Source organism: Oncorhynchus keta, unplaced genomic scaffold (assembly GCF_023373465.1).
Source record: "Oncorhynchus keta strain PuntledgeMale-10-30-2019 unplaced genomic scaffold, Oket_V2 Un_contig_2190_pilon_pilon, whole genome shotgun sequence".
NCBI lineage: Eukaryota > Metazoa > Chordata > Actinopteri > Salmoniformes > Salmonidae > Oncorhynchus > Oncorhynchus keta.
In genome coordinates, this window is record NW_026282667.1 from 142,501 (window position 1) to 170,000 (window position 27,500).

General features: G+C 46.3%; 1 protein-coding gene across 3 annotated transcripts in view; it reads left to right on the forward strand.

The window, feature by feature from the left end:
* LOC118382081 (dystrophin-like) overlaps positions 1-27,500 on the forward strand; it is a 106,285-nt gene that overhangs the window by 38,438 nt on the left and 40,347 nt on the right. For all 3 annotated transcript variants that reach the window (XM_052505018.1, XM_052505019.1, XM_052505020.1), the window contains 8 exons: positions 12,883-12,944; positions 13,309-13,383; positions 14,409-14,610; positions 18,822-18,907; positions 22,911-23,068; positions 25,196-25,362; positions 26,153-26,264; positions 27,487-27,500. The exon at positions 27,487-27,500 is cut by the window's right edge. In XM_052505018.1, the coding sequence (XP_052360978.1) occupies positions 12,883-12,944; positions 13,309-13,383; positions 14,409-14,610; positions 18,822-18,907; positions 22,911-23,068; positions 25,196-25,362; positions 26,153-26,264; positions 27,487-27,500 (876 nt within the window). The remainder of the gene's footprint in view (positions 1-12,882; positions 12,945-13,308; positions 13,384-14,408; positions 14,611-18,821; positions 18,908-22,910; positions 23,069-25,195; positions 25,363-26,152; positions 26,265-27,486) is intronic.

The window sequence follows — 27,500 nt, forward strand, 5'->3', positions numbered from 1 at the left end:
CTTGCCATAGATGTAATAATATACCGTACACACACACACAACATACACACACACACACACACACACACACACACACACACACACACACACACACACACACACACACACACACACACACACACACACACACACACACACACACACACACACACACACACACACACACACACACACACACACACACACACACACACACACACACACACACACACACACACACACACACACACACACACACACACACACACACACACACACACACCTCAGTAGATGAGCCGTAGTTGTGGAAATGAGATTTAGAGATGAACCGATTTAGTAGCATAGTAATGAAAGGATAATAACATGGGAATAGCAGAGATCTGGGGAGGTGAGAGAGCTTTTCTTTCCCAGTTAAATGAAAGAACATTCTGGTAGACTACAATATCTACTTTATAAACTCTGGATTAAAATCCTTGCACTGAAGACACGCCCTCTCTCCTCAATCCCCAAAAAATCAAATGAAAATATCTCCCTCTCTCAGCTGAGCAGGAGAGAGCTCCTTATTGAATAGGATGGGGAAGGGAGAATCATAGCTCCGCCTAGTCTGGCCAGCACAGCGGAGAAGCCAGCCTCTGTGAACTGCTTGCGGAACGGAACACGGCTCGATCGGACGTTTTCTCCCACAGAGGACGGTTCGAGGATTGCCATCACTGTTCGGAATCCGCCGTGTTTGGGGCTTTTCTAAATAACACTTGGATCTGCGATTAAAACGGCAAGAGATGAGGGAGCAGCTACGAAAGTAAGTGGGCAATGCATCTACCGAATGAATCCAGTATGGTAGATTCGGCTACTGCCTGTGTGCTGCCTGCGACAATGTGCTGGCGTGCCTAGCAAGCAGTGTACAGAGGACGCAGTGGGAAGGAGGCAGAGACAGGCTGCTTGGGTAGTGTTCACCACACAGAGGCAGAGTAAGCAGAACGAGCCAGCAGATGTGGTGGTGTTATCTAAAGCAAAGCTAGCCAAACCCAGCAGGTGTTCGGGGGGACAGGATCCGGGGTGTTTATGGCCCTCTCGCCGGCATATCGACATGATTGTCCCGAATTCCTTCGATAATGGAGGTTTTGGAGGATAATTCGTCATGCAGCTTGCTTTTCAACGTTTTATTTAATTATTTCCTATCATTATTTATTATCTGTGTGCGTTAACGGTTTTATATCATAGAATATCTCCCTGTCTTCTTCTCGCCACAGTCACTGCGTCCGTCGAGCATTCCTTCACACACACAGAGGGTAAATATCACCTTGGTGTGATAGCAAGGCTGATTTCACTCTGATTGTTTCTGCTATTTTAGTGCAATTGTGCGCGCGGTATATTTGCCTATGTTTGGTGTTGTCAACCCGAGATGGGCCGTTCATTGTTTGCAGACGGCCTTATAAAAAGGTGCTGAGCTGAGCAGCGGTCAACATTTCCAATTGGTACTCAATCACGAGGGTAGTCTCTCTCTGGGCAATGAATGAAGAACGGATGTTCACTGTTATAATCACACAAATAAATGCATTACATTTATATGCACTGTTTATACCGTTGATAAAACATATGATTGTAGTCGTGAAATGTGTGCGAGGAATCGGGGGCGGGTGCAGATTTTTGGACAGAAATGTGACTGCAGGTTTTGTGCGTGTAATGTGTGTGTGTGTGGGCGTGCGTGACAAAATACAGCTCGAGCGTGAGATCCAAAACGCATCTTGCTTTTCTCTGCCTTTCTTTTCGTTCACCTCGACCTGGAAGAGTGTGATGTGCCTAGGCACGTTCGGGTATTCTCTGTCGTTTGTGTGTGTGTGTATATAAGGATCATATATCAATGAGTGTGTGGATTGTGGAGGTTTATAATTCACATAAAGTGTGTGTGTGTGTTTGTGTGTGTGTGTGTGTGTGTGTGTGTGTGTGTGTGTGTGTGTATAAGGATCATATATCAATTCACATAAAGTGTTTGAGCTACAATATATAACTTCTTGTCATTAGTAAGATACTTTCATTGCTGTGGGCTATTTATAATACAGTATCTGACAACATGTATTTATAATACAGTGTATGACAGCATGTATTTATCATACAGTATCTGACAGCATGTACAGTGTATGACAGCATGTATTTATAATACAGTGTATGACAGCATGTATTTATAATACAGTGTATGACAGCATGTATTTATAATACAGTGTATGACAGCATGTACAGTGTATGACAGCATAAATTTATAAACAGTGTATGACAGCATGTATTTATAATACAGTGTATGACAGCATGTACAGTGTATGACAGCATGTATTTATAAACAGTGTATGACAGCATGTATTTATAATACAGTGTATGACAGCATGTACAGTGCATGACAGCATGTATTTATAATACAGTGTATGACAGCATGTATTTATAATACAGTGTATGACAGCATGTATTTATAATACAGTGTCATGACAGCATGTATTTATAATACAGTGTATGACAGCATGTATTTATAATACAGTGTATGACAGCATGTATTTATAATACAGTGTATGACAGCATGTACAGTGTATGACAGCATGTATTTATAATACAGTGTATGACAGCATGTATTTATAATACAGTGTATGACAGCATGTATTTATAATACAGTGTATGACAGCATGTACAGTGTATGACAGCATGTATTTATAATACAGTGTATGACAGCATGTATTTATAATACAGTGTATGACAGCATGTATTTATAATACAGTGTATGACAGCATGTATTTATAATACAGTGTATGACAGCATGTACAGTGTATGACAGCATGTATTTATAATACAGTGTATGACAGCATGTACAGTGTATGACAGCATGTATTTATAATACAGTGTATGACAGCATGTACAGTGTATGACAGCATGTATTTATAATACAGTGTATGACAGCATGTATTTATAATACAGTGTATGGCAGCATGTATTTATAATACAGTGTATGACAGCATGTATTTATAATACAGTGTATGACAGCATGTATTTATAATACAGTGTATGACCGCATGTATTTATAATACAGTGTCTGACAGCATGTATTTATAATACAGTGTATGACAGCATGTATTTATAATACAGTGTATGACCGCATGTATTTATAATACAGTGTATGACAGCATGTATTGGGGTTAAAGATTAGCTATTTTATTAATGCAAGAACCATGCACACTTCATATTTCACATTTATTGGAAAAATGAAACCTTCTATTATCAATTATTGAGATTCCAAGTGAGTCATTCAAACATTTCTTCAAACTTGTGACAGCGTCTTCACACGTGTGTGTGTAGTCAAGGGTAGGTAGGATAGTACATCAATTTATCCCACTGTTATAACATCATTCTTACTTGAACACATTTTGAGGGTGTGGTCTCTCACATGTCTGTGGACATGGGTGTGGTCTCTCACATGTCTGTGGACATGGATGTGGTCTCTCACATGTCTGTGGACATGGATGTGGTCTCTCACATGTCTGTGGACATGGATGTGGTCTCTCACATGTCTGTGGACATGGATGTGGTCTCTCACATGTCTGTGGACATGGATGTGGTCTCTCACATGTCTGTGGACATGGGTGTGGTCTCTCACATGGATGTGGTCTCTCACATGTCTGTGGACATGGGTGTGGTCTCTCACATGGATGTGGTCTCTCACATGTCTGTGGACATGGGTGTGGTCTCTCACATGGATGTGGTCTCTCACATGTCTGTGGACATGGGTGTGGTCTCTCACATGGATGTGGTCTCTCACATGGATGTGGTCTCACATGGATGTGGTCTCACATGGGTGTGGTCTCTCACATGGGTGTGGTCTCACATGGGTGTGGTCTCTCACATGGGTGTGGTCTCTCACATGGATGTGGTCTCACATGGGTGTGGTCTCTCACATGGGTGTGGTCTCACATGGGTGTGGTCTCACATGGGTGTGGTCTCACATGGGTGTGGTCTCTCACATGGGTGTGGTCTCTCACATGGGTGTGGTCTCACATGGGTGTGGTCTCTCACATGGATGTGGTCTCACATGGGTGTGGTCTCTCATGGGTGTGGTCTCACACATGGGTGTGGTCTCACATGGGTGTGGTCTCACATGGGTGTGGTCTCCGGCTGGTGGAGCTGACTGCGAGGATGACATTTAGTTTATTTTACACACTCACTTTAAAATGACATGGTCAATTGGTTATTGCATATAAATGACTCAATAAGGATTTATTTTCCTTTGTGATTCTTTAAAACAAGCTCTACTTTGTTTCCCTAAAGGCTGTTTGATCACACTAGACAAGAGGAAGGTGGTCCTGTGGTCCTATAGTCGTAGGAAGTTGGGGTGCTGAGGGGGTTGTAGAACCCCCTGGTAAATCACTATTTATTAAATAGAAATTCTATTTTTATAATTTCACCAAATTATTGCACCAGGCCTTTATTACTCCAGTACAGTGGAGAAAAATCCCCCACCCCTCCCGCCATGGCAAAACATCTTCCCGCGGCCATGCTAGTAGTTACCTCTCAGTCTCCCTTCATACTGCATTATTACCAGGTAAATGCTGCTTCACCCCACAGTGACACACTTCAGGTGTGGTTGCACCTGCAAGTACCCAAAACAAAAAGCCTTGGAAAGGTTACATCTGTGGTTCCCAACCTTTTTCAGTTACTGTTCCACCAACTGAATTCTGCTCTGCCTGGAGTACACCTGGAGTACCCCCTCATGTGCATTTTACCAGTAGGCCTATGGTCTCACGAGTCATCTCAAGTAGCCTGTGTGGAAAGGCTTAGTACCGTCAAGAGTCCTGGTACCCCCAAGAGTCCTGGTACCCCCAAGAGTCCTGGTACCCCCAAGAGTCCTAGTACCCCCAAGAGTCCTGGTACCCCCAAGAGTCCTGGTACCCCCAAGAGTCCTAGTACCCCCAAGAGTCCTGGTACCCCAAGAGTCCTGGTACCCCCAAGAGTCCTAGTACCCCCAAGAGTCCTGGTACCCCCAAGAGTCCTAGTACCCCCAAGAGTCCTGGTACCCCAAGAGTCCTGGTACCCCCAAGAGTCCTAGTACCCCCAAGAGTCCTGGTACCCCCAAGAGTCCTGGTACCCCCAAGAGTCCTAGTACCCCGGTTGGAAACCACTTGGTTACATGATGATCTTGACACACTCCAAAAAGCAGCGGTCTAATGCATCTCAGTGCTAACAGCGTCACTACAGACACCCTGGTTCGAATCCAAGCTGTATCACAACCGGCCGTGATTGAGAGTCCCATAGGGCGGCGCACAATTGGCCCAGCACATCGTCCGGGTTTGGCCGGTGTAGGCCGTCATTGTAAATAAGAATTTGTTCTTAACTGACTTGCCTAGTTAAATAAAATAAAAAATATGTTACATGATGATCTTGGATTGAGCTAAAAGAAGCTCTGGATAGTTGACAGGAGTTTCACCTCAGCAGTAGCAGCAGCAGATCCAATATGTCCGCTTCAGTACAATATTTACATGATGACATACAGAAGAAGACCTACTGGATTACAGCAGACAGGAGACCTACTGGATTACAGCAGACAGGAGACCTACTGGATTACAGCAGACAGGATACCTACTGGATTACAGCAGATAGGAGACCTACTGGATTACAGCAGACAGGAGACCTACTGGGTTACAGCGGGCAGACAGGAGACCTACTGGGTTACAGCGGGCAGACAGGAGGCCTACTGGGTTACAGCGGGCAGACAGGAGACCTACTGGATTACAGGCAGACAGGAGGCCTACTGGTTACAGCGGGCAGACAGGAGGCCTACTGGATTACAGTGGGCAGACAGGAGGCCTACTGGGTTACAGCGAGGAGACAGGAGGCCTACTGGGTTACAGATGGCAGACAGGAGGCCTACTGGATTACAGATGGCAGACAGGAGGCCTACTGGATTACAGCGGGCAGACAGGAGACCACTGGGTTACAGTAGGCAGACAGGAGGCCTACTGTATTACAGTGGGCAGACAGGAGGCCTACTGGGTTACAGTGGGCAGACAGGAGGCCTACTGGGTTACAGCGAGCAGACAGGAGGCCTACTGGGTTACAGGGAGCAGACAGGAGACCTACTGGATTACAGATGGCAGACAGGAGGCCTACTGGATTACAGTGGGCAGACAGGAGGCCTACTGGGTTACAGCGAGGAGACAGGAGGCCTACTGGGTTACAGATGGCAGACAGGAGGCCTACTGGATTACAGATGGCAGACAGGAGGCCTACTGGATTACAGCGGGCAGACAGGAGACCTACTGGGTTACAGTGGGCAGACAGGAGGCCTACTGGGTTACAGCGAGCAGACAGGAGGCCTACTGGGTTACAGTGGGCAGACAGGAGGCCTACTGGGTTACAGCGAGCAGACAGGAGGCCTACTGGATTACAGTGGGCAGACAGGAGGCCTACTGGGTTACAGCGGGCAGACAGGAGGCCTACTGGGTTACAGCGGGCAGACAGGAGACCTACTGGGTTACAGCGGGCAGACAGGAGGCCTACTGGGTTACAGCGAGCAGACAGGAGGCCTATTGGATTACAGTGGGCAGACAGGAGGCCTACTGGGTTACAGCGGGCAGACAGGAGACCTACTGGGTTACAGCGGGCAGACAGGAGACCTACTGGGTTACAGCGGGCAGACAGGAATGCCTACTGGGTTACAGCGAGCAGACAGGAGGCCTACTGGATTACAGCGAGCAGACAGGAGGCCTACTGGATTACAGCGAGCAGACAGGAGGCCTACTGGATTACAGCGAGCAGACAGGAGGCCTACTGGATTACAGCGAGCAGACAGGAGGCCTACTGGATTACAGCGAGCAGACAGGAGGCCTACTGGATTACAGCGAGCAGACAGGAGGCCTACTGGATTACAGCGAGCAGACAGGAGGCCTACTGGATTACAGCGAGCAGACAGGAGGCCTACTGGATTACAGCGAGCAGACAGGAGGCCTACTGGATTACAGACAGGAGGCCTAGATTACAGCAGCAGACAGGAGGCCTCTTTACAGCTAGCAGACAGGAGGTCTACTGGGTTACATCGAGCGGACAGGAGACCTATGGGTTACAGCGAGCAGACAGGAGGCCTACTGGTCACAGAAAGCAGACAGGCAGGTCTTTCTAGTAAAAGAGGTTGACATCTCAATGAGACACAGCTCTGGTCACAGTGCAGCATGAGTAATGAACACAGCTCTACACACACACACACACACACACACACACACACACACACACACACACACACACACACACACACACACACACACACACACACACACACACACACACACACACACACACACACACACACTCTAGTCTCACAGTAGCTACAGTTTGCATGGCAGGTTTATTAGGATCATTACACTGCTGTTATTTTAGAGTTAGACTAGACATAACAGCTGGTTAACTGTTATTTTAGAGTTAGACTAGACATAACAGCTGGTTAACTGTTATTTTAGAGTTAGACTAGACATAACAGCTGGTTAACTGTTATTTTAGAGTTAGACTAGACATAACAGCTGGTTAACTGTTATTTTAGAGTTAGACTAGACATAACAGCTGGTTAACTGTTATTTTAGAGTTAGACTAGACATAACAGCTGGTTAACTGTTATTTTAGAGTTAGACTAGACATAACAGCTAGTTAACTGGTATTTTAGAGTTAGACTAGACATAACAGCTAGTTAACTGGTATTTTAGAGTTAGACTAGACATAACAGCTGGTCATGTGTTCTCACATCTGTCTTGGTGTAAGGTGGTCCTCAAAACAGGTTTGGGGTCAAAGGAGCCACTTAAGCAATAAGGCATCTCGGGGGTTTGTGGTATATGGCCAATATACCACGGCTAAGGGCTATTCTTCGGCACAACACATTGCAGAGTGCCTGGACACAGCCCTTAGCCGTGGTACATTGCCCATCGCGGTGTGTCTGTTCACACTGCTATGCTTTATCTTGGCCAGGTCGCAGTTGCAAATGAGAACTTGTTCACAACTAGCCTACCTGGTTAAACAAAGGTGAAATAAAAAATAAAATAAAACAAATATACCACAAACCCCCGAGGTGCCTTATTGATATTATAAACTGGTTACCAATGTAATTAGAGCAGTAAAAATAAATGTTTTGTCATACCCGTGGTATACGGTCTGATATACCACGGCTGTCAGACAATCAGCATTCAGGCCTGGAACCAGCCAGGTTATAATTTAGAACATAGCCTATAGGCTACACTAGTCTAGAGTATTAGTAGAGTACTAGTGCAACGTGAACACTCCATCTACAGTATAGTCACTATGGAAACCATTCAGTCATTCACTCTGGCCTCGACTGAACGTCTTTTAATAACAATGACATGAATAAACATAGAATTGATAGAATGTTTAAAAATAGAATTGGTGAGAGGATCAGTCTCTTCCTGGAAATGCCTGCTGGGATTAATCTCCACTTCATAGTGATGTAAATGACTAGTACTGGTGTGTTACATATTTCTATACAGGATGTACATGTATCGTGTAGACTACAAGGCCTGCCTTGTGGAAGATGTCTTTCCACCTCTATGTGACAACCTGGTTACAAGGGGGAAAAATTGGCAAGTATCATTTTATAGAAGGCGTGGCTATGACATCATGCATATACACTGAGACACACCTTCAAGTAAAGGATGGTGTTCCGTTACTTAGCCTAAATGCTTGTGAGATAACACCATTATATAGCCAGGGTGTGCCAGCAGAAGATTTTGTTACATGCACAACCAGGTTAATCAACATACTATGGAAGGGCCTCCCAGTGGCGCAGGGGTCTAAGGTGTCACTACAGATCCGGGGATCTCGGGCTGTGGCATTCTGCGTCACTACAGATCCGGGTTCGATCTCGGGCTGTGTCGCAGCGGTCTAAGGTGTCACTACAGATCCGGGTTCGATCTCCGGGGAGGCGGCACACATTTGACCCAGCGTCGTCCGGGTTAGGGGAGGATTTGGCCCAGCGTAGGGGAGGTTTGGCTCAGCGTCCCGGGTTAGGGGATGGATTTGGCCCAGCGTCGTCCGGGTTAGGGAGGGTTTGGCTCAGCGTCGTCCGGGTTAGGGGAGGGTTTGGCCCAGCGTCGTCCGGGTTAGGGGAGGATTTTGGCGTCTGGGTTAGGGGAGGGTTTGGCTCAGCGTCGTCCGGGTTAGGGGAGGCGCCCAGCGTCGTCCGGGTTAGGGGAGGATTTGGCCCAGCGTCGTCCGGGTTAGGGGAGGGTTTGGCTCAGCGTCGTCCGGGTTGGGGATGGTTTGGCCCAGCGTCGTCCGGGTTAGGGGAGGATTTGGCCCAGCGTCGTCGGGTTGGGGAGGTTTGGCCCAGCGTCGTCCGGGTTGGGGAGGTTTGGCCCAGCGTCGTCCGGGTTGGGGAGGATTTGGCTCAGCGGAGCGGTTTGGCTCAGCGTCCCGGGTTAGGGGGGGAGGGTTTGGCAGCGTCGTCCGGGTTAGGGGAGGTTTGGCCCAGCGTCGTCCGGGAGGGTGGCCCAGCTCGCCAGGTTAGGGAGGGTCTGCCGGGTTAGGGGATGGTTTGGTCAGCGTTGTCCCGGGACCATCGTTTGGCCCAGCGCTAGCGCCTTCTGTGGTGGCGTGGGCGTGGGTATGCACGCTGACACGGTTGCCAGTTGGACGGTGTTTCCTCCATCACATTGGTAGCCACCTTTTGCCTTGATGACAGCTTTGCACACTCTTGGCATTCTCTCAACCAGCTTCATGAGATAGCCACCTGGAATGAATTTCAATTAACAGGTGTGATTTGTTAAAAGTTCATTTGTGGAATGTCTTTACTTTTTAATGTGTTTGAGCCAGTCAGTTGTGTTGTGACAAGGTACGGGTGATATACAGAAGAGAGCCTTATTTGGTAAAAGACCAAGTCCATGTCATGGAAAGAACAGGTCAAGTAAGCAAAGAGAAACGACAGTCCATCATTACTTTAAGACATGAAGAACTTTGAAAGTTTCCTCAAGTGCAGTCGCAAAAACCGAGTGATGGCGAGTGATGGGGTGCTGCATCAGATGACCTGGCCTCCACAACCACCCGACCTCAACCCAATTGAGATGGTTTGGGATGAGTTGGACCGCAGAGTCAAGGAAAAGCAGCCAACAAGTGCTCAGCATATGTGGGAACTCCTTCAAAACTGTTAGAAAAGCATCCCTCATGAAGCTGGTTGAGAGAATGCCAAGAGTGTGCAATGCTGTCATCAAGGCAAAGGGTGGATACTGAGAAGAATCTAAAATATATAATATATTTTGATTTGTTTAAAATACGTCCCAAATGACACCCTATTCCCTCTTGGTCAAAAGGAGTGCACAATAAAGGGTCATTTGGGACGTATCATTGACTTGACTTCTTGTCTAAGCCTTCTGACGCATCACGTCTCCACACACTTCCTCATACACCCCCTTACCCACTCCTGCTCTATTTTGGTCGCACACATTTCTTCAATCTGCTTTGAGCTGGCAGCAGTGGTGAGGAGTAGGTGGAATGATGGGAGATATAGGAGAAGGAGAAAGAGGAATGGAGAGGTGGAGGAGGAGGTCGTGGGGAGAAGGAGGTGGAAGAGAGGAGAGGAGGAAGAGAGGTGGAGGAAGAGGTCATGTGGAGAAGGAGGTGGAAAAGAGGAAAGGAGGAAGAGAGGTGGAGGAGAGGAGAGGTGGAGGAGGAGGTCATGTGGAGAAGGAGGTGGAAGAGAGGAGAGGAGGAAGAGAGGAGGAGGAGAGGAGAGGTGGAAGAGAGGAAAGGAGGAAGAGAGGAGAGGAGGAAGAGAGGAGAAGTGGAGGAGAGGAGCGAGGTAGTACTGTAACTAGTAGCTAACACTTTGGCTAGACTAAGTGATTTGACACAGAGTCACTGTAAAAGCAGGTGGAATTATATAACAGCTAGCCAGTTTAACTGATTTGCCACACAGAGTCACTGTAAAACAGGTGGAACATATAACACACAGCCACAACACACACACACACACACACACACTCCAGTGGAGCCAGCAGCGGCTGTCCTCGATGCCAAGGTGAGAGAGGGTCATGCTGTGAGTTTTAGTCTGAGTGGTGTTTGGAATGCAGGAACCATCACCCACTGTCTTTACTGTCTTTACGGTCCTTTTACCCTGCTTCACCCCAAAGGACCCATCACTGTCTTCCCTGGTCCCTTTACCCTGCTTTACCCTGCTTCACCCCACAGGACCCATCACTGTCTTCCCTGGTCCCTTTACCCTGCTTCACCCTGCTTCACCCCACAGGACCATCACTGTCTTCCCTGGTCCTTTTACCCTGCTTCACCCCAAAGGACCCATCACTGTCTTCCCTGGTCCCTTTACCCTGCTTCACCCTGCTTCACCCCACAGGACCCCATCACTGTCTTCCCTGGTCCCTTTACCCTGCTTCACCCTGCTTCACCCCACAGGACCCCATCACTGTCTTCCCTGGTCCCTTTACCCTGCTTCACCCTGCTTCACCCCACAGGACCCCATCACTGTCTTCCCTGGTCCCTTTACCCTGCTTCACCCTGCTTCACCCCACAGGACCCCATCACTGTCTTCCCTGGTCCCTTTACCCTGCTTCACCCTGCTTCACCCCACAGGACCCCATCACTGTCTTCCCTGGTCCCTTTACCCTGCTTCACCCTGCTTCACCCCACAGGACCCCATCACTGTCTTCCCTGGTCCCTTTACCCTGCTTCACCCTGCTTCACCCCACAGGACCCCATCACTGTCTTCCCTGGTCCCTTTACCCTGCTTCACCCCAAAGGACCCATCACTGTCTTCCCTGGTCCCTTCACCCTGCTTCACCCTGCTTCACCCCACAGGACCCCATCACTGTCTTCCCTGGTCCCTTTACCCTGCTTCACCCTGCTTCACCCCACAGGACCCCATCACTGTCTTCCCTGGTCCCTTTACCCTGCTTCACCCTGCTTCACCCCACAGGACCCCATCACTGTCTTCCCTTCCCTGTCCCTTCACCCTGCTTCACCCCACAGGACCCCATCACTGTCTTCCCTGGTCCCTTTACCCCACTGCTTCACCCTGCTTCACCCCACAGGACCCCATCACTGTCTTCCCTGGTCCCTTTACCCTGCTTCACCCTGCTTCACCCCACAGGACCCCATCACTGTCTTCCCTGGTCCCTTCACCCTGCTTCACCCCACAGGACCCCATCACTGTCTTCCCTGGTCCCTTCACCCTGCTTCACCCCACAGGACCCCATCACTGTCTTCCCTGGTCCCTTCACCCTGCTTCACCCCACACACACAATCAGTGTGTACACGGCGTCACATGTGATATAACCCCTTTGTGTACTCTTTGCAGTCAACACGTCCCTTGCGCAGTGTGTGTGTGTGTGTGTGTGTGTGTATTCAGGCACGTGGACAGATAGGGCTCTACCTGAGCAGAGCACATGCCCCTTTGCCCTTGTCCTTTTGGGTGGTGGTAGAAATTCACACACTGATATTTGTTTGTTGTAAACATTTTGTTGTTGTTGTTCTGAACCCACTGCCTGTAAGTCGTCATGGTAACTGTAGCATCAATCAATCAATCAAATTTTATTTATATAGCCCTTCGTACATCAGCTGATATCTCAAAGTGCTGTACAGAAACCCAGCCTAAAACCCCAAACAGCAAGCAATGCAGGTGTAGAAGCACATAGCATATGTTGGGATTATTCTAGTGAATAGGACTGAAGCCTTGGAGGCGAAGGGATTTGTATTTGTGTAATTTAATTTGCCTTTAAGATGTGTCCCTCTATTGCTTCTATGGAACTAATTGATCAAAGTCATAATTGCTTAATGAGCTGTTGCAGGAAAACCTTTTGGACCCCAAAATATCTGTGCACGGGCCAGGTTGTATTGACCTCTGTACTCTCCTGACCTCTCCTTCAGCCACCAGACACAGACAACATGCTGGGACCATCCCAAGATGGCCGACCTCTACCAGTCTCTGGGTAAGAGGTCCACATACAGTGGACCAACAGACAAATTGAACCTTTGTCAAGTAGGACCTATTTCAGATGCACTTGATTAGGTTTGCCCTGTATAGGGTTTTAAAATTCAGTGAACTTTCAATAAATTCCCTGTTTTCCAAAACATCCCGGTTGGTTTTCCTGCTCATTCCCTTCTGATTCCGGGTATCCTCCAACCAGGATTTCGGGAAAACCAGAGAGAATTTATTGAAAGTTTCCAGAATTTTGCAACCCTAGCTCTTTACAATTGTATTGTACCAAAAGTGTCCAGTAGCAGGACCAATGGCTGATTCTGGATGGAGATACACTGTGTTTAGTTTTACTGTCTCTCCATGCGTCTCTGCAGCCGACCTGAACAACGTGCGTTTCTCAGCCTACCGGACAGCCATGAAGCTGAGACGCCTGCAGAAAGCTCTGTGTCGTAAGTCCAACCCCCTCACAGTGTCACCGCCCTCCATCCCTCCTCCTCCTCTCCTCCTCTCCTCTCTCCTCCTCCATCATCTCCTCTCTCCTCCATCCCTCCCTCATCTCCTCCACCTCTCTCATCTCCTCCACTCCCTCTCTCCCCTCCCTCATCTCCTCCACTCCTCTCTCCCTCCCTCATCTCAACTCCCTCCCTCATCTCCTCCACTCCTCTCCTCATCTCCTCATCTCAACTCCCTCCCTCATCTCCTCCACTCCTCTCTCCCCTCCCTCATCTCAACTCCCTCCCTCATCTCCTCCACTCCTCTCTCCCCTCCCTCATCTCTCCCTCCCTCATCTCCTCCTCTCCTCCATCCCTCCCTCATCTCCTCCACTCCTCTCTCCCTCCCTCATCTCCTCCACTCCTCTCTCCCCTCCCTCATCTCTCCCCTCCCTCATCTCTCCTCCATCCCTCCCTCATCTCCTCCACTCCTCTCTCCCTCCATCTCATCTCCCTCCTCATCTCCTCCCTCATCTCTCCCCTCCCTCATCCCTCCCCTCTCTCCCTCATCCTCCATCTCTCCCTCATCTCTCCCTCATCCTCCCTCATCTCTCCCTCATCTCCTCTCTCCTCCATCCCTCCCTCATCTCCTCCACTCCTCTCTCCCCTCCCTCATCTCCTCTCCTCCATCCCTCCCTCATCTCCTCCACTCCTCTCTCCCCTCCCTCATCTCATCTCTCCTCCATCCCTCCCTCATCTCCTCCACTCCTCTCTCCCCTCCCTCATCTCTCCCTCATCTCCTCTCTCCTCCATCCCTCCCTCATCTCCTCTCTCCTCCATCCCTCCCTCATCTCCTCCACTCCCTCCCCTCCATCCTCCCTCATCTCTCCCTCTCTCCTCCATCCCTCCCTCATCTCCTCCACTCCTCTCTCCCCTCCCTCATCTCCTCTCTCTCCTCCATCCCTCCTCATCTCCTCTCTCCTCCATCCCTCCTCTCCTCCTCCCTCCCTCTCCTCATCTCAACTCCCTCCTCTCCTCTCCAGTGGACCTCCTGGGTATGCCCGCAGCGTGTGAGGTCTTTGAGCAGCATGGCCTGAAGCAGAATGAGCATCTGATGGACATCATGCAGGTGATGACGTGTCTGACCAGCCTCTATGAGAAACTGGACCAGCAACATGGGAACCTGGTCAACGTCCCGCTGTGTGTCGACATGTGTCTCAACTGGCTGCTCAATGTTTATGACACGTACGTATAGTACACACACAACACTCACGACACGTCCCTAACGACACGTACTTAACGACACAACCTTAACGACACGTACTTAAAACTTCTTTGGGCTGCAATCGATATGACAACCACCAGTGAAAGTGCAGGGCGCCAAATTCAAAACAACAGAAATCTCATAATTAAAATTCCTCAAATATACATGTATCTTATACAGTTTTAAAGGTAATCTTGTTGTTAATCCTACCACAGTGTCCGATTTCAAATAGGCTTTACAGCGAAAGCACCACAAATGATTATGTAAAGCACAAAGTCACAAAAAGCACAAATAGAGATAAAAATTAATCACTAACCTTTGATGATCTTCATCAGATGACACTCATAGGACTTCATGTTACACAATACATGTATGTTTTGTTTGATAAAGTTAATATTTATATAAAAAAATCTCAGTATACATTGGCGCGCTACGTTCACTAGTTCCAAAAACATCCGGCGATATTGCAGAGAGCCATTTCACATTTTTTTTACATTCATTTTATAGAAATACTCGGCTCCACAACACAGTCGAAGCCTCATTCAAATTTCTAAAGACGGTTGACATCTAGTGGAAGTGCAACTTGATCAATATCCCACATCAATATCCCACTGTGGGTTGAAAATCGACCACCCTCAGATTTCCCACTTCCTGTTTGGATTTCTTCTCAGGTTTTTGCCTGCCATATGAGTTCAGTTATACTCATAGACATCATTCAAACAGTTTTAGAAACGTCAGAGTGTTTTATATCCAATACTAATAATACGATGCATATATTAGCAACTGGGACTGAGGAGCAGTCCGTTTACTCTAGGCACCTTTCATCCAAGCTACTCAATACTGCCCCTGCAGCCATAAGAAGTTTTAACGACACGTCCCTATCGACACGTAATAATAATAATATGCCATTTAGCAGACGCTTTTATCCAAAGCGACTTACAGTCATGTGTGCATACATTCTACGTATGGGTGGTCCCGGGAATCGAACCCACGTACCTAACGACACGTCTCTATCGACACGTCCCTAACGACACGTACCTAACGACACGTCCCTATCGACACGTATTTAACAAAACGTCCGTAACGACACGTCCCTAACGATATGTACAACAACACGTACTTAACGACACGTAAGCGAAACGTCCCTAACAACTTAACAACACGTCCTTAACGACACGCCCCTAACGAAACGTCCCTATCGATATGTACTTAACAACACGTCCCTAACAACACGCCCCTAACGACACGTCCCTAACGATATGTACTTAACAACACGTACTTAACGACACGTCCCTATCGACACGTCCCTAACGATATGTACTTAACAACACGTCCCTAACGACACGTCCCTATCGATATGTACTTAACAACACGTCCCTAACGACACGTCCCTATCGATATGTACTTAACAACACGTCCCTAACGACACGTCCCTATCGATATGTACTTAACAACACGTCCCTAGTGACACGTCCCTATCGATATGTACTTAACAACACGTCCCTAACGACACGTCCCTAACGAAACGTCCCTATCGATATGTACTTAACGACACGTCCCTAACGACACGTCCCTATCGATATGTACTTAACAACACGTCCCTAACGACACGTCCCTATCGATATGTACTTAACGACACGTCCCTAACGACACATCCCTAACGAACACGTCCCTAACAACACATACTTAACAACACGTCCCTAACGACACGTCCCTATCGACATGTACTTAACAACACGTCCCTAACAACACATACTTATCAACACGTCCCTAACGACACGTACTTAACGACACGTACTTAACGACACGTCCCTAACGACACGTCCCTAACGACACGTACTTAACGACACGTCCCTATCGATATGTACTTAACAACACGTCCCTACCAACACGTCCCTAACGACACGTACTTAACGACACGTACTTAACGACACGTCCCTAACGACACGTACTTAACGACACGTCCCTAACGACACGTCCCTATCGATATGTACTTAACAACACGTCCCTACCAACACGTCCCTAACGACACGTACTTAACGACACGTCCCTAACGACACGTCCCTAACGACACGTACTTAACGACACGTCCCTAACGACACGTCCCTATCGATATGTACTTAACGACACGTCCCTAACGACACGTCCCTAACAACACGTCCCTATCGATATGTACTTAACAACACGTCCCTAACGACACGTCCCTAACGACACGTCCCTATCGATATGTACTTAACAACACGTCCCTAACGACACGTCCCTAACGACACGTCCCTATCGATATGTACTTAACAACACGTCCCTAACGACACGTCCCTATCGATATGTACTTAACAACACGTCCCTAATGACACGTCCCTATCGATATGTACTTAACAACACGTCCCTATCGACACGTCCCTAACGATATGTACTTAACAACACGTCCCTAACGACACGTCCCTAACGATATGTACTTAACAACACGTCCCTAACGACACGTCCCTATCGATATGTACTTAACGACACGTCCCTAACGACACGCCCCTAACGACACTTACTTAACGACACGTCCCTAGTGACACGTCCCTATCGATATGTACTTAACAACACGTCCCTAACGACACGTCCCTAACGACACGCCCCTAACGACACGCCCCTAACGACACTTACTTAACGACACGTCCCTAGCGACACGTCCCTATCGATATGTACTTAACAACACGTCCCTAACGACACGTCCCTATCGATATGTACTTAACAACACGTCCCTAACGACACGTCCCTATCGATATGTACTTAACAACACGTCCCTAACGACACGTCCCTAACGACACGTCCCTATCGATATGTACTTAACAACACGTCCCTAACGACACGTCCCTAACGACACGTCCCTATCGATATGTACTTAACGACACGTCCCTAGTGACACGTCCCTATCGATATGTACTTAACAACACGTCCCTAGCGACACGTCCCTATCGATATGTACTTAACAACACGTCCCTAACGACACGTCCCTATCGATATGTACTTAACAACACGTCCCTAACGACACGTCCCTATCGATATGTACTTAACAACACGTCCCTAACGACACGTCCCTATCGATATGTACTTAACAACACGTCCCTAACGACACGTCCCTAACGACACGTCCCTATCGATATGTACTTAACAACACGTCCCTAACGACACGTCCCTATCGATATGTACTTAACGACACGTCCCTAGTGACACGTCCCTATCGATATGTACTTAACAACACGTCCCTAACGACACGTCCCTATCGATATGTACTTAACGACACGTCCCTAACGACACGCCCCTAACGACACTTACTTAACGACACGTCCCTAGCGACACGTCCCTATCGATATGTACTTAACAACACGTCCCTAACGACACGTCCCTATCGATATGTGCTTAACAACACGTCCCTAACGACATGTCCCTAACGACACGTCCCTATCGATATGTACTTAACAACACGTCCCTAACGACACGTCCCTATCGAATGTATTGACACGCCCCTATCGATATGTACTTAACAACACGATGTAAGACCCGTCCCTATCGATATGTATTAACAACACGTCCCCTGGACGTCCCTATCGATATGTACTTAACAACATCCCTAACTACGTCCCTAACTGACACGCGTCCCTATCGATATGTACTTAACACACGCCCCAACGACACGATCCCTAACGACACGACACGCGTCCCTATCTATGTATTACAACACGCCCCTAAGGACAAGTCCCTATCGATATGTACTTAACAACACGTCTTTAATTACCACGTCCCTATCGATATGTACTTAACAACACGATCCCTAACGTACGCCCCTATCTATGTACTTAACAACACACCTAAGGACACGCCCCTAATACAGTCCCTATCGATATGTACTTAACAACACGCCCCTTTACACGTCCCTATCGATATGTACTTAACAAATACACGATGTAAGTACGTGACACGTCCCTATCTATGTACTTAACAACACGTCCCTAACGACACGTCCTAACGACACGTCCCTATCGATATGTACTTAACAACACGATCCCTAACGACACGTCCCTATCTTTATATCCCTAACGACACGTCCCTATCGACACGTCCCTATCGACACTCACTGATTGATGAGTATTGTATTATTGACATGATTGATTGACATCTGATTTATTGATATGATTGACCACAGAGGAAGAAGTGGAAAAATCAGAACTCTGTCCTTCAAAACCGGCATCATCTCACTATGCAAAGCACACCTGGAGGACAAATACAGATGTAAGTAGTGACTGATCTTTATATTACCACACCTGGAGGACAAATACAGATGTAAGTAGTGACTGATCTTTATATTACCACACCTGGAGGACAAATACAGATGTAAGTAGTGACTGATCTTTATATTACCTCACCTGGAGGACAAATACAGATGTAAGTAGTGACTGATCTTTATATTACCACACCTGGAGGACAAATACAGATGTAAGTAGTAGACTGATCTTTATATTACCACACCTGGAGGACAAATACAGATGTAAGTAGTGACTGATCTTTATATTACCACACCTGGAGGACAAATACAGATGTGTAGTGACTGATCTTTATATTACCACACCTGGAGGACAAATACAGATGTAAGTAGTGACTGATCTTTATATTACCTCACCTGGAGGACAAATACAGATGTGGTCTAGTCTGTTAGTATAACTAGTATAACTAGTATAGAGACAGTATCCATGTGGTCTAGTCTGTTAGTATAACTAGTATATAGAGACAGTATCCATGTGGTCTAGTCTGTTAGTTAGTATAACTAGTATAACTAGTATATAGAGACAGTATCCATGTGGTCTAGTCTGTTAGTATAACTAGTATATAGAGACAGTACCATGTGGTCTAGTCTAGTAACTAGTATAACGAGTATATAGAGACAGTATCCATGTGGTCTAGTCTGTTAGTATAACTAGTATATAGAGACAGTATTCATGTGGTCTAGTCTGTTAGTATAACTAGTATAACTAGTATATAGAGACAGTATCCATGTGGTCTAGTCTATTAGTATAACTAGTATATAGAGACAGTACCATGTGGTCTAGTCTGTTAGTATAACTAGTATATAGAGACAGTATCCATGTGGTCTAGTCTGTTAGTATAACTAGTATAACTAGTATATAGAGACAGTATCCATGTGGTCTAGTCTGTTAGTATAACTAGTATAACTAGTATATAGAGACAGTATCCATTTTTTACATTTATTTCAGTCTTTATTTAACCAGGTAGGCTAGTTGAGAACAAATTCTCATTTAACTACCTGTCCAAGATATAGCAGTGTGACAGACAACACATGTTACACACGGGTAAACAATTAACAAGTCAATAACACAGTAGAAAAAATGGGCAGTCTATATACAATGTGTGCAAAAGGCATGAGGAGGTAGAGCGAATTTATATTGCAGATTAACACTGGAGTGATAAATGATCAGATGGTCATGTACAGGTAGAGATATTGGTGTTTAAATAAATAAAAACAGTATGGGGATGAGGTAGGTGAAAAGCTATCTTTACCAATAGACTATGTACAGCTGCAGCGACAAATCGGTCAGCTGCTCAGATAGCTGATGTTTAGTGAGGGAGATAAAAGTCTCCAGCTTCAGCGATTTTTGCATACGTTCCAGTCACAGGCAGCAGAGTACTGGAACAAGGACAGGTGTTATCTTTAGGGATGATCAGTGAGATACACCTGCTGGAGGACGTGCTACGGATGGGTGTTGCCATCGTGACCAGTGAACTGAGGACAGGTGGAGCTTTACCTAGCATGGACTTATAGATGACCTGGAGCCAGTGGGTCTGGCACGAATATGGAGGCCAGTATCCATGTAAGTCGCAGTGGTGGACTGGTATAAGGTGCTTTAGTATGGCACTGTGATAGACTGCATCCATAGAGTGTTGGAAGCCATTTTGTAGATGACATCACCCAGTCGAGGATGGTAGGATAGTCAGTTTTACTTAGTTTAACGTAGTGAAGGAGGCTTTGTTAGAGACAGCCGACTCTTGATTTGATTTTCGATTGGAGATGTTTGATATGAGTCTGGAAGGAGAGTTTGCAGTCTAAGCCAGAGACCTAGGTACTTATAGATGTCCACATATTCAAGGTCGGAACCATCCAGGGTGGTATACATGCGGGTGCAGGCAGCGATCGGTTGAAAAGCATGCATTTGGTTTTACTAGCGTTTAAGAGCAGTTGGAGGCCACGGAAGGAGTGTTGTATGGCATTGAAGCTCGTTTGGAGGTTAGATAGCACAGTGTCCAATGACGGGCCGAAAGTATATAGAATGGTAGTAGGTGGATCAGGGAATCGAGCAGCAAGAGCAACATCATTGATGTACAGAGACTAGTCTTTGATATTAGTAGAGGACAAATACAGATGCCCTCCGATTTGACACACTGAACTCTGTCTGCAAAGTAATTGGTGAACCAGGCAAGGCAGTCATCCAAGACCGAGGCTACTGAGTCTGCCGATAAGAATATGGTGATTGACAGAGTCGAAAGCCTTGGCAAGGTCGATGAAGATGTGGTCTAGTCTGTTAGTAGTATAACTAGTATAACTAGTATAACTATAGAGACAGTATCCATGTGGTCTAGTCTGTTAGTCTGTTAGTATAACTAGTATATAGAGACAGTATCCATGTGGTCTAGTATAACTAGTATAACTAGTATATAGAGACAGTATCCATGTGGTCTAGTCTGTTAGTATAACTAGTATATAGAGACAGTATCCATGTGGTCTAGTCTGTTAGTATAACTAGTATAACTAGTATATAGAGACAGTATCCATGTGGTCTAGTCTGTTAGTATAACTAGTATATAGAGACAGCATCCATGTGGTCTAGTATAACTAGTATATAGAGACAGTATCCATGTGGTCTAGTCTGTTAGTATAACTAGTATATAGAGACAGTATCCATGTGGTCTAGTCTGTTAGTAAAACTAGTATATAGAGACAGTATCCATGTGGTCTAGTCTGTTAGTATAACTAGTATAACTAGTATATAGAGACAGTATCCATGTGGTCTAGTCTGTTAGTATAACTAGTATAACTAGTATATAGAGACAGTATCCATGTGGTCTAGTCTGTTAGTATAACTAGTAAAACTAGTATATAGAGACAGTATTCATGTGGTCTAGTCTGTTAGTCTGTTAGTATAATGAGTATATAGAGACAGTATCCATGTGGTCTAGTCTGTTAGTAAAACTAGTATATAGAGACAGTATCCATGTGGTCTAGTATAACTAGTATAACTAGTATATAGAGACAGTATCCATGTGGTCTAGTCTGTTAGTATAACTAGTATATAGAGACAGTATCCATGTGGTCTAGTCTGTTAGTATAACTAGTATATAGAGACAGTATCCATGTGGTCTAGTCTGTTAGTATAACTAGTATATAGAGACAGTATCCATGTGGTCTAGTCTGTTAGTATAACTAGTATATAGAGACAGTACCATGTGGTCTAGTCTGTTAGTATAACTAGTATATAGAGACAGTATCCATGTGGTCTAGTCTGTTAGTATAACTAGTATATAGAGACAGTATCCATGTGGTCTAGTCTGTTAGTATAACTAGTATATAGAGACAGTATCCATGTGGTCTAGTCTGTTAGTATAACTAGTATATAGAGACAGTATCCATGTGGTCTAGTCTGTTAGTATAACTAGTATATAGAGACAGTATCCATGTGGTCTAGTCTGTTAGTATAACTAGTATATAGAGACAGTACCATGTGGTCTAGTCTGTTAGTATAACTAGTAAAACTAGTATATAGAGACAGTATCCATGTGGTCTAGTCTGTTAGTATAACTAGTATATAGAGACAGTATCCATGTGGTCTAGTCTGTTAGTATAACTAGTATATAGAGACAGTATCCATGTGGTCTAGTCTGTTAGTATAACTAGTATATAGAGACAGTATCCATGTGGTCTAGTCTGTTAGTATAACTAGTATATAGAGACAGTATCCATGTGGTCTAGTCTGTTAGTATAACTAGTATAACTAGTATATAGAGACAGTATCCATGTGGTCTAGTCTGTTAGTATAACTAGTATATAGAGACAGTATCCATGTGGTCTAGTCTGTTAGTATAACTAGTATATAGAGACAGTATCCATGTGGTCTAGTCTGTTAGTATGTTAGTATGTATCTCTTGACTTGGGTATTTCCCTCCCTCCCTCCCTCCCTCCCTCCCTCCCTCCCTCCCTCCCTCCCTCCCCCCCCCCACCCACCAGTCCTGTTCCGCCAGGTAGCCAGTGCAACAGGGTTCTGTGACCAGCGGAGGCTGGGTCTTCTCCTCCATGACTCCATCCAGATCCCCCGTCAGCTGGGAGAGGTGGCCTCCTTCGGGGGCTCCAACATCGAGCCCAGCGTCCGCAGCTGCTTCCAGTTTGTATGTGAAGCTAGTAGCTGTGGTCCTAGCTATGCACACACACATACACGGACGCACATACACACATGCACTCACTCACGCACACATGCTTACACACACACACATACACACACACAAACAACGTACATATAACATACAGGCGTATAAACTACCTCACATTCCACACTACTGTGCTAAGCACATTCTGCAGATCACACAGTAACCATACTGTGCACTGTGGGAAAATGTGTCTCTTTAGGTAGTGAGAGAGTCATTTGTGGTTAATCAGTAGATCTATACATTGCACTCTGAAAATACCATACAAAAAAATATTATAATAAAAAATAGGAATAAAAGAAGGACATCAGACAGGACTGCTGGGAAGATCTGAGTTGGAATCATCTTTCTAGATTATCCACAGCAGCCAATTTAGCCAAAGTACATCTGTTAGCCTGCTAGCTATGTTAGCCAAAGAACACATGTTAGCCTGCTAGCTAGGTTAGCCAAAGTACATATTTTTTAGCCTGATATCTATGTTAGCCAAAGTACATATGTTCGCCTGCTTGCTATAGCCTAATGAAACGTCCTAACGACACGTCCCTATCCACACGTCCCTATCGACGCGTACTTGGTGGCTATGTTAGCCAACGTACACCTGTTAGCCTGGTAGCTATAGTGAATCACCATACTGAATGTGTTAGCCACAGTACATCTGTTAGCCTACAAGCTATAGTGAATCACTATACTGAATGTGTTAGCCAAAGTACATCTGTTACCCTGCTGTCTATGTTAGCCAAAGTACATCTGTTAGCCTGCTAGCTATAGTGAATCACCATACCGAATGTGTTAGCCACAGTAAATCTATTACCCTGCTGTCTATGTTAGCCAAAGTACATCTGTTAGCCTGCTAGCTATAGTGAATCACCATACCGAATGTGTTAGCCACAGTAAATCTATTACCCTGCTGTCTATGTTAGCCAAAGTACATCTGTTAGCCTGCTAGCTATAGTGAATCACCATACTGAATGTGTTAGCCACAGTAAATCTATTAACCTGCTGTCTATGTTAGCCAAAGTACATCTGTTAGCCTGCTAGCTATAGTGAATCACCATACTGAATGTGTTAGCCACAGTAAATCTATTAACCTGCTGTCTATGTTAGCCAAAGTACATCTGTTAGCCTGCTAGCTATAGTGAATCACCATACTGAATGTGTTAGCCACAGTAAATCTATTAACCTATGGTGATCTGTAATCTATGGTCCATCTGTCAGCCAGTGGAAATAACTTCTCTACAGTCATCACTGCATCAGTACCCAGCAGTAAATATGTCCATGAGACAATATGTAGAGTGGAATGGAAAACCCCTGCTTTACAATCCAGGAGAAAACAGTAGCCTGAGAGTTTGTAGTTCAGTATTATTTTAAACTTGTTTGTTCTAAAGTAATATAACACTTTTTACATATCTTATACATATTTAGACTGTAAATACCACTGGTTTGTCCTGTTAGTCAAACCTTCCCTCTTGCTGACCGTAGCTCTTACATAATTGGTTGTATGTGTGTTAAACTATTTCTAACAGGCCAATAACAAGCCAGAGCTGGAGGCTGCTATGTTCCTGATTGGTTGTGTATTGTACTTCCTGTCTAACAGGCCAATAACAAGCCAGAGCTGGAGGCTGCTATGTTCCTGATTGGTTATGTATTGTACTTCCTGTCTAACAGGCCAATAACAAGCCAGAGCTGGAAGCTGCTATGTTCCTGATGGGTTATGTATTGTACTTCCTGTCTAACAGGCCAATAACAAGCCAGAGCTGGAAGCTGCTATGTTCCTGATGGGTTATGTATTGTACTTCCTGTCTAACAGGCCAATAACAAGCCAGAGCTGGAGGCTGCTATGTTCCTGATGGGTTATGTATTGTACTTCCTGTCTAACAGGCCAATAACAAGCCAGAGCTGGAAGCTGCTATGTTCCTGATTGGTTATGTATTGTACTTCCTGTCTAACAGGCCAATAACAAGCCAGAGCTGGAAGCTGCTATGTTCCTGATTGGTTATGTATTGTACTTCCTGTCTAACAGGCCAATAACAAGCCAGAGCTGGAAGCTGCTATGTTCCTGATTGGTTATGTATTGTACTTCCTGTCTAACAGGCCAATAACAAGCCAGAGCTGGAAGCTGCTATGTTCCTGGACTGGATGCGTCTGGAGCCTCAGTCGATGGTGTGGCTGCCTGTCTTACACCGTGTGGCAGCTGCTGAGACAGCCAAACACCAGGCCAAGTGTAACATCTGCAAGGAGTGTCCTATCATCGGCTTCAGGTAGACAGACAGACAGACAGACAGACAGACAGACAGACAGCCTCTCTGTGTAACCTCTGTCTCTGTCTGCCCTCTCTCTGTGTAACCTCTGTCCCTGTCTGCCTCTCTGTGTGTAACCTCTGTCCCTGTCTGCCTCTCTCTCTGTGTAACCTCTGTCCCTGTCTGCCTCTCTCTCTGTGTAACCTCTGTCCCTGTCTGCCTCTCTGTGTGTAACCTCTGTCCCTGTCTGCCTCTCTCTGTGTGTAACCTCTGTCTCTGTCTGCCTCTCTGTCTGCCTCTCTCTGTGTAACCTCTGTCTCTGTCTGCCTCTCTGTCTGCCTCTCTCTGTGTAACCTCTGTCTCTGTCTGCCTCTCTCTGTGTAACCTCTCTCTGTGTAACCTCTGTCCCTGTCTGCCTCTCTCTGTGTGTAACCTCTGTCTCTGTCTCCTTCTCTGTGTAACCTCTGTCCCTGTCTGCTTCTCTGTGTAACCTCTGTCCCTGTCTGTCTCTCTCTGTGTAACCTCTGTCCCTGTCTGCCTCTCTCTGTGTGTAACCTCTGTCCCTGTCTGCCTCTCTGTGTGTAACCTCTGTCCCTGTCTGCCTCTCTCTCTGTGTAACCTCTGTCCCTGTCTGCCTCTCTGTGTGTAACCTCTGTCCCTGTCTGCCTCTCTCTCTGTGTAACCTCTGTCCCTGTCTGTCTCTCTCTGTGTAACCTCTGTCCCTGTCTGCCTCTCTCTGTGTGTAACCTCTGTCCCTGTCTGCCTCTCTCTCTGTGTGTAACCTCTGTCCCTGTCTGCCTCTCTTCATCAGGTACCGAAGCTTAAAGCATTTTAACTATGACATCTGCCAAAGCTGCTTCTTCTCTGGTCGTGTGGCTAAGGGACACAAGATGCAATACCCCATGGTGGAGTACTGTACACCGGTATGTATACACAGTGGGGGTGTGGGTACATGTGTGTGTGGGGGGGTACATGTGTGTGTGTGTGTGTGTGTGTGTGTGTGTGTGTGTGTGTGTGTGTGTGTGTGTGTGTGTGTGTGTGTGTGTGTGTGTGTGTGTGGGTACATGTGTGTGTGTGCGGGGGGGTACATGTGTGTGTGTGTATGTGTGGGTACATGTGTGTGTGTGTGTGCGGGGGTACATGTGTGTGTGTGCGTGTGTGGGTACATGTGTGTGTGGGGGGGTACATGTGTGTGTGTGTGTGTGTGGGGGGGTACACATGTGTGTGTGTGGGTACGGGTACATGTGTGTGTGTGGGTACATGCGTGTGTGTGTGTGTGTGTGTGTGTGTGTGGGGGGTACATGTGTGTGTGTGTGGGTACGTGTGTGTGTGTGTGTGTGTGTGTGTGTGTGGTTGTCAGACAGTTAACACCACTTCACAACACACATAAACCTGAATCAACACGTATGGTTCCATTCACCAGTGCCCACTGCTGAAAGTAGGCTGTGCGCGTGTGTGTGTGTGTCATTGTGTGCGTATGTGGTGTGTGTGCGTGTGCGTGTGTGCGCGTGTGTGTGTCATTGTGTGGGTGTGGCAGAGTGTGTGTGTGTATGTTTAGGTGTCTGTGTGTGTGTGTCAGAGTGTGTGTGTGTGTGTCATTGTGTGGGTGTCTGTGTCTATGAGTGTGTGTGTGATTGTGTGTGTGTGTGTCTATGTGTGTCTGTGTGTTTGGGTGTGTGATTGTGTGTGTGTGTGTGTCTATGTGTGTTTGGGTGTGTCATTGTGTGGGTGTCTGTGTCTATGTGTGTGTGTGATTGTGTGTGTGTGTGTCTATGTGTGTCTGTGTGTTTGGGTGTGTGATTGTGTGTGTGTGTGTGTCTAAGTGTGTGTGTGTGTGTCATTGTGTGGGTGTCTGTGTCTATGTGTGTGTGTGATTGTGTGTGTGTGTGTCTATGTGTGTCTGTGTGTTTGGGTGTGTGATTGTGTGTGTGTGTGTGTCTATGTGTGTTTGGGTGTGTCATTGTGTGGGTGTCTGTGTCTATGTGTGTGTTTATGTGTGTCTGTGTGTTTGGGTGTGTCACTGTGTGGGTGTCTGTGTCTATGTGTGTGTTTATGTGTGTCTGTGTGTTTGGGTGTGTCACTGTGTGTGTTGTGGATCTGTAGACTAGGGCTGTGAACAAGGGGTCTTTGTTCTGTGTGTTTCAGACTACGTCAGGGGA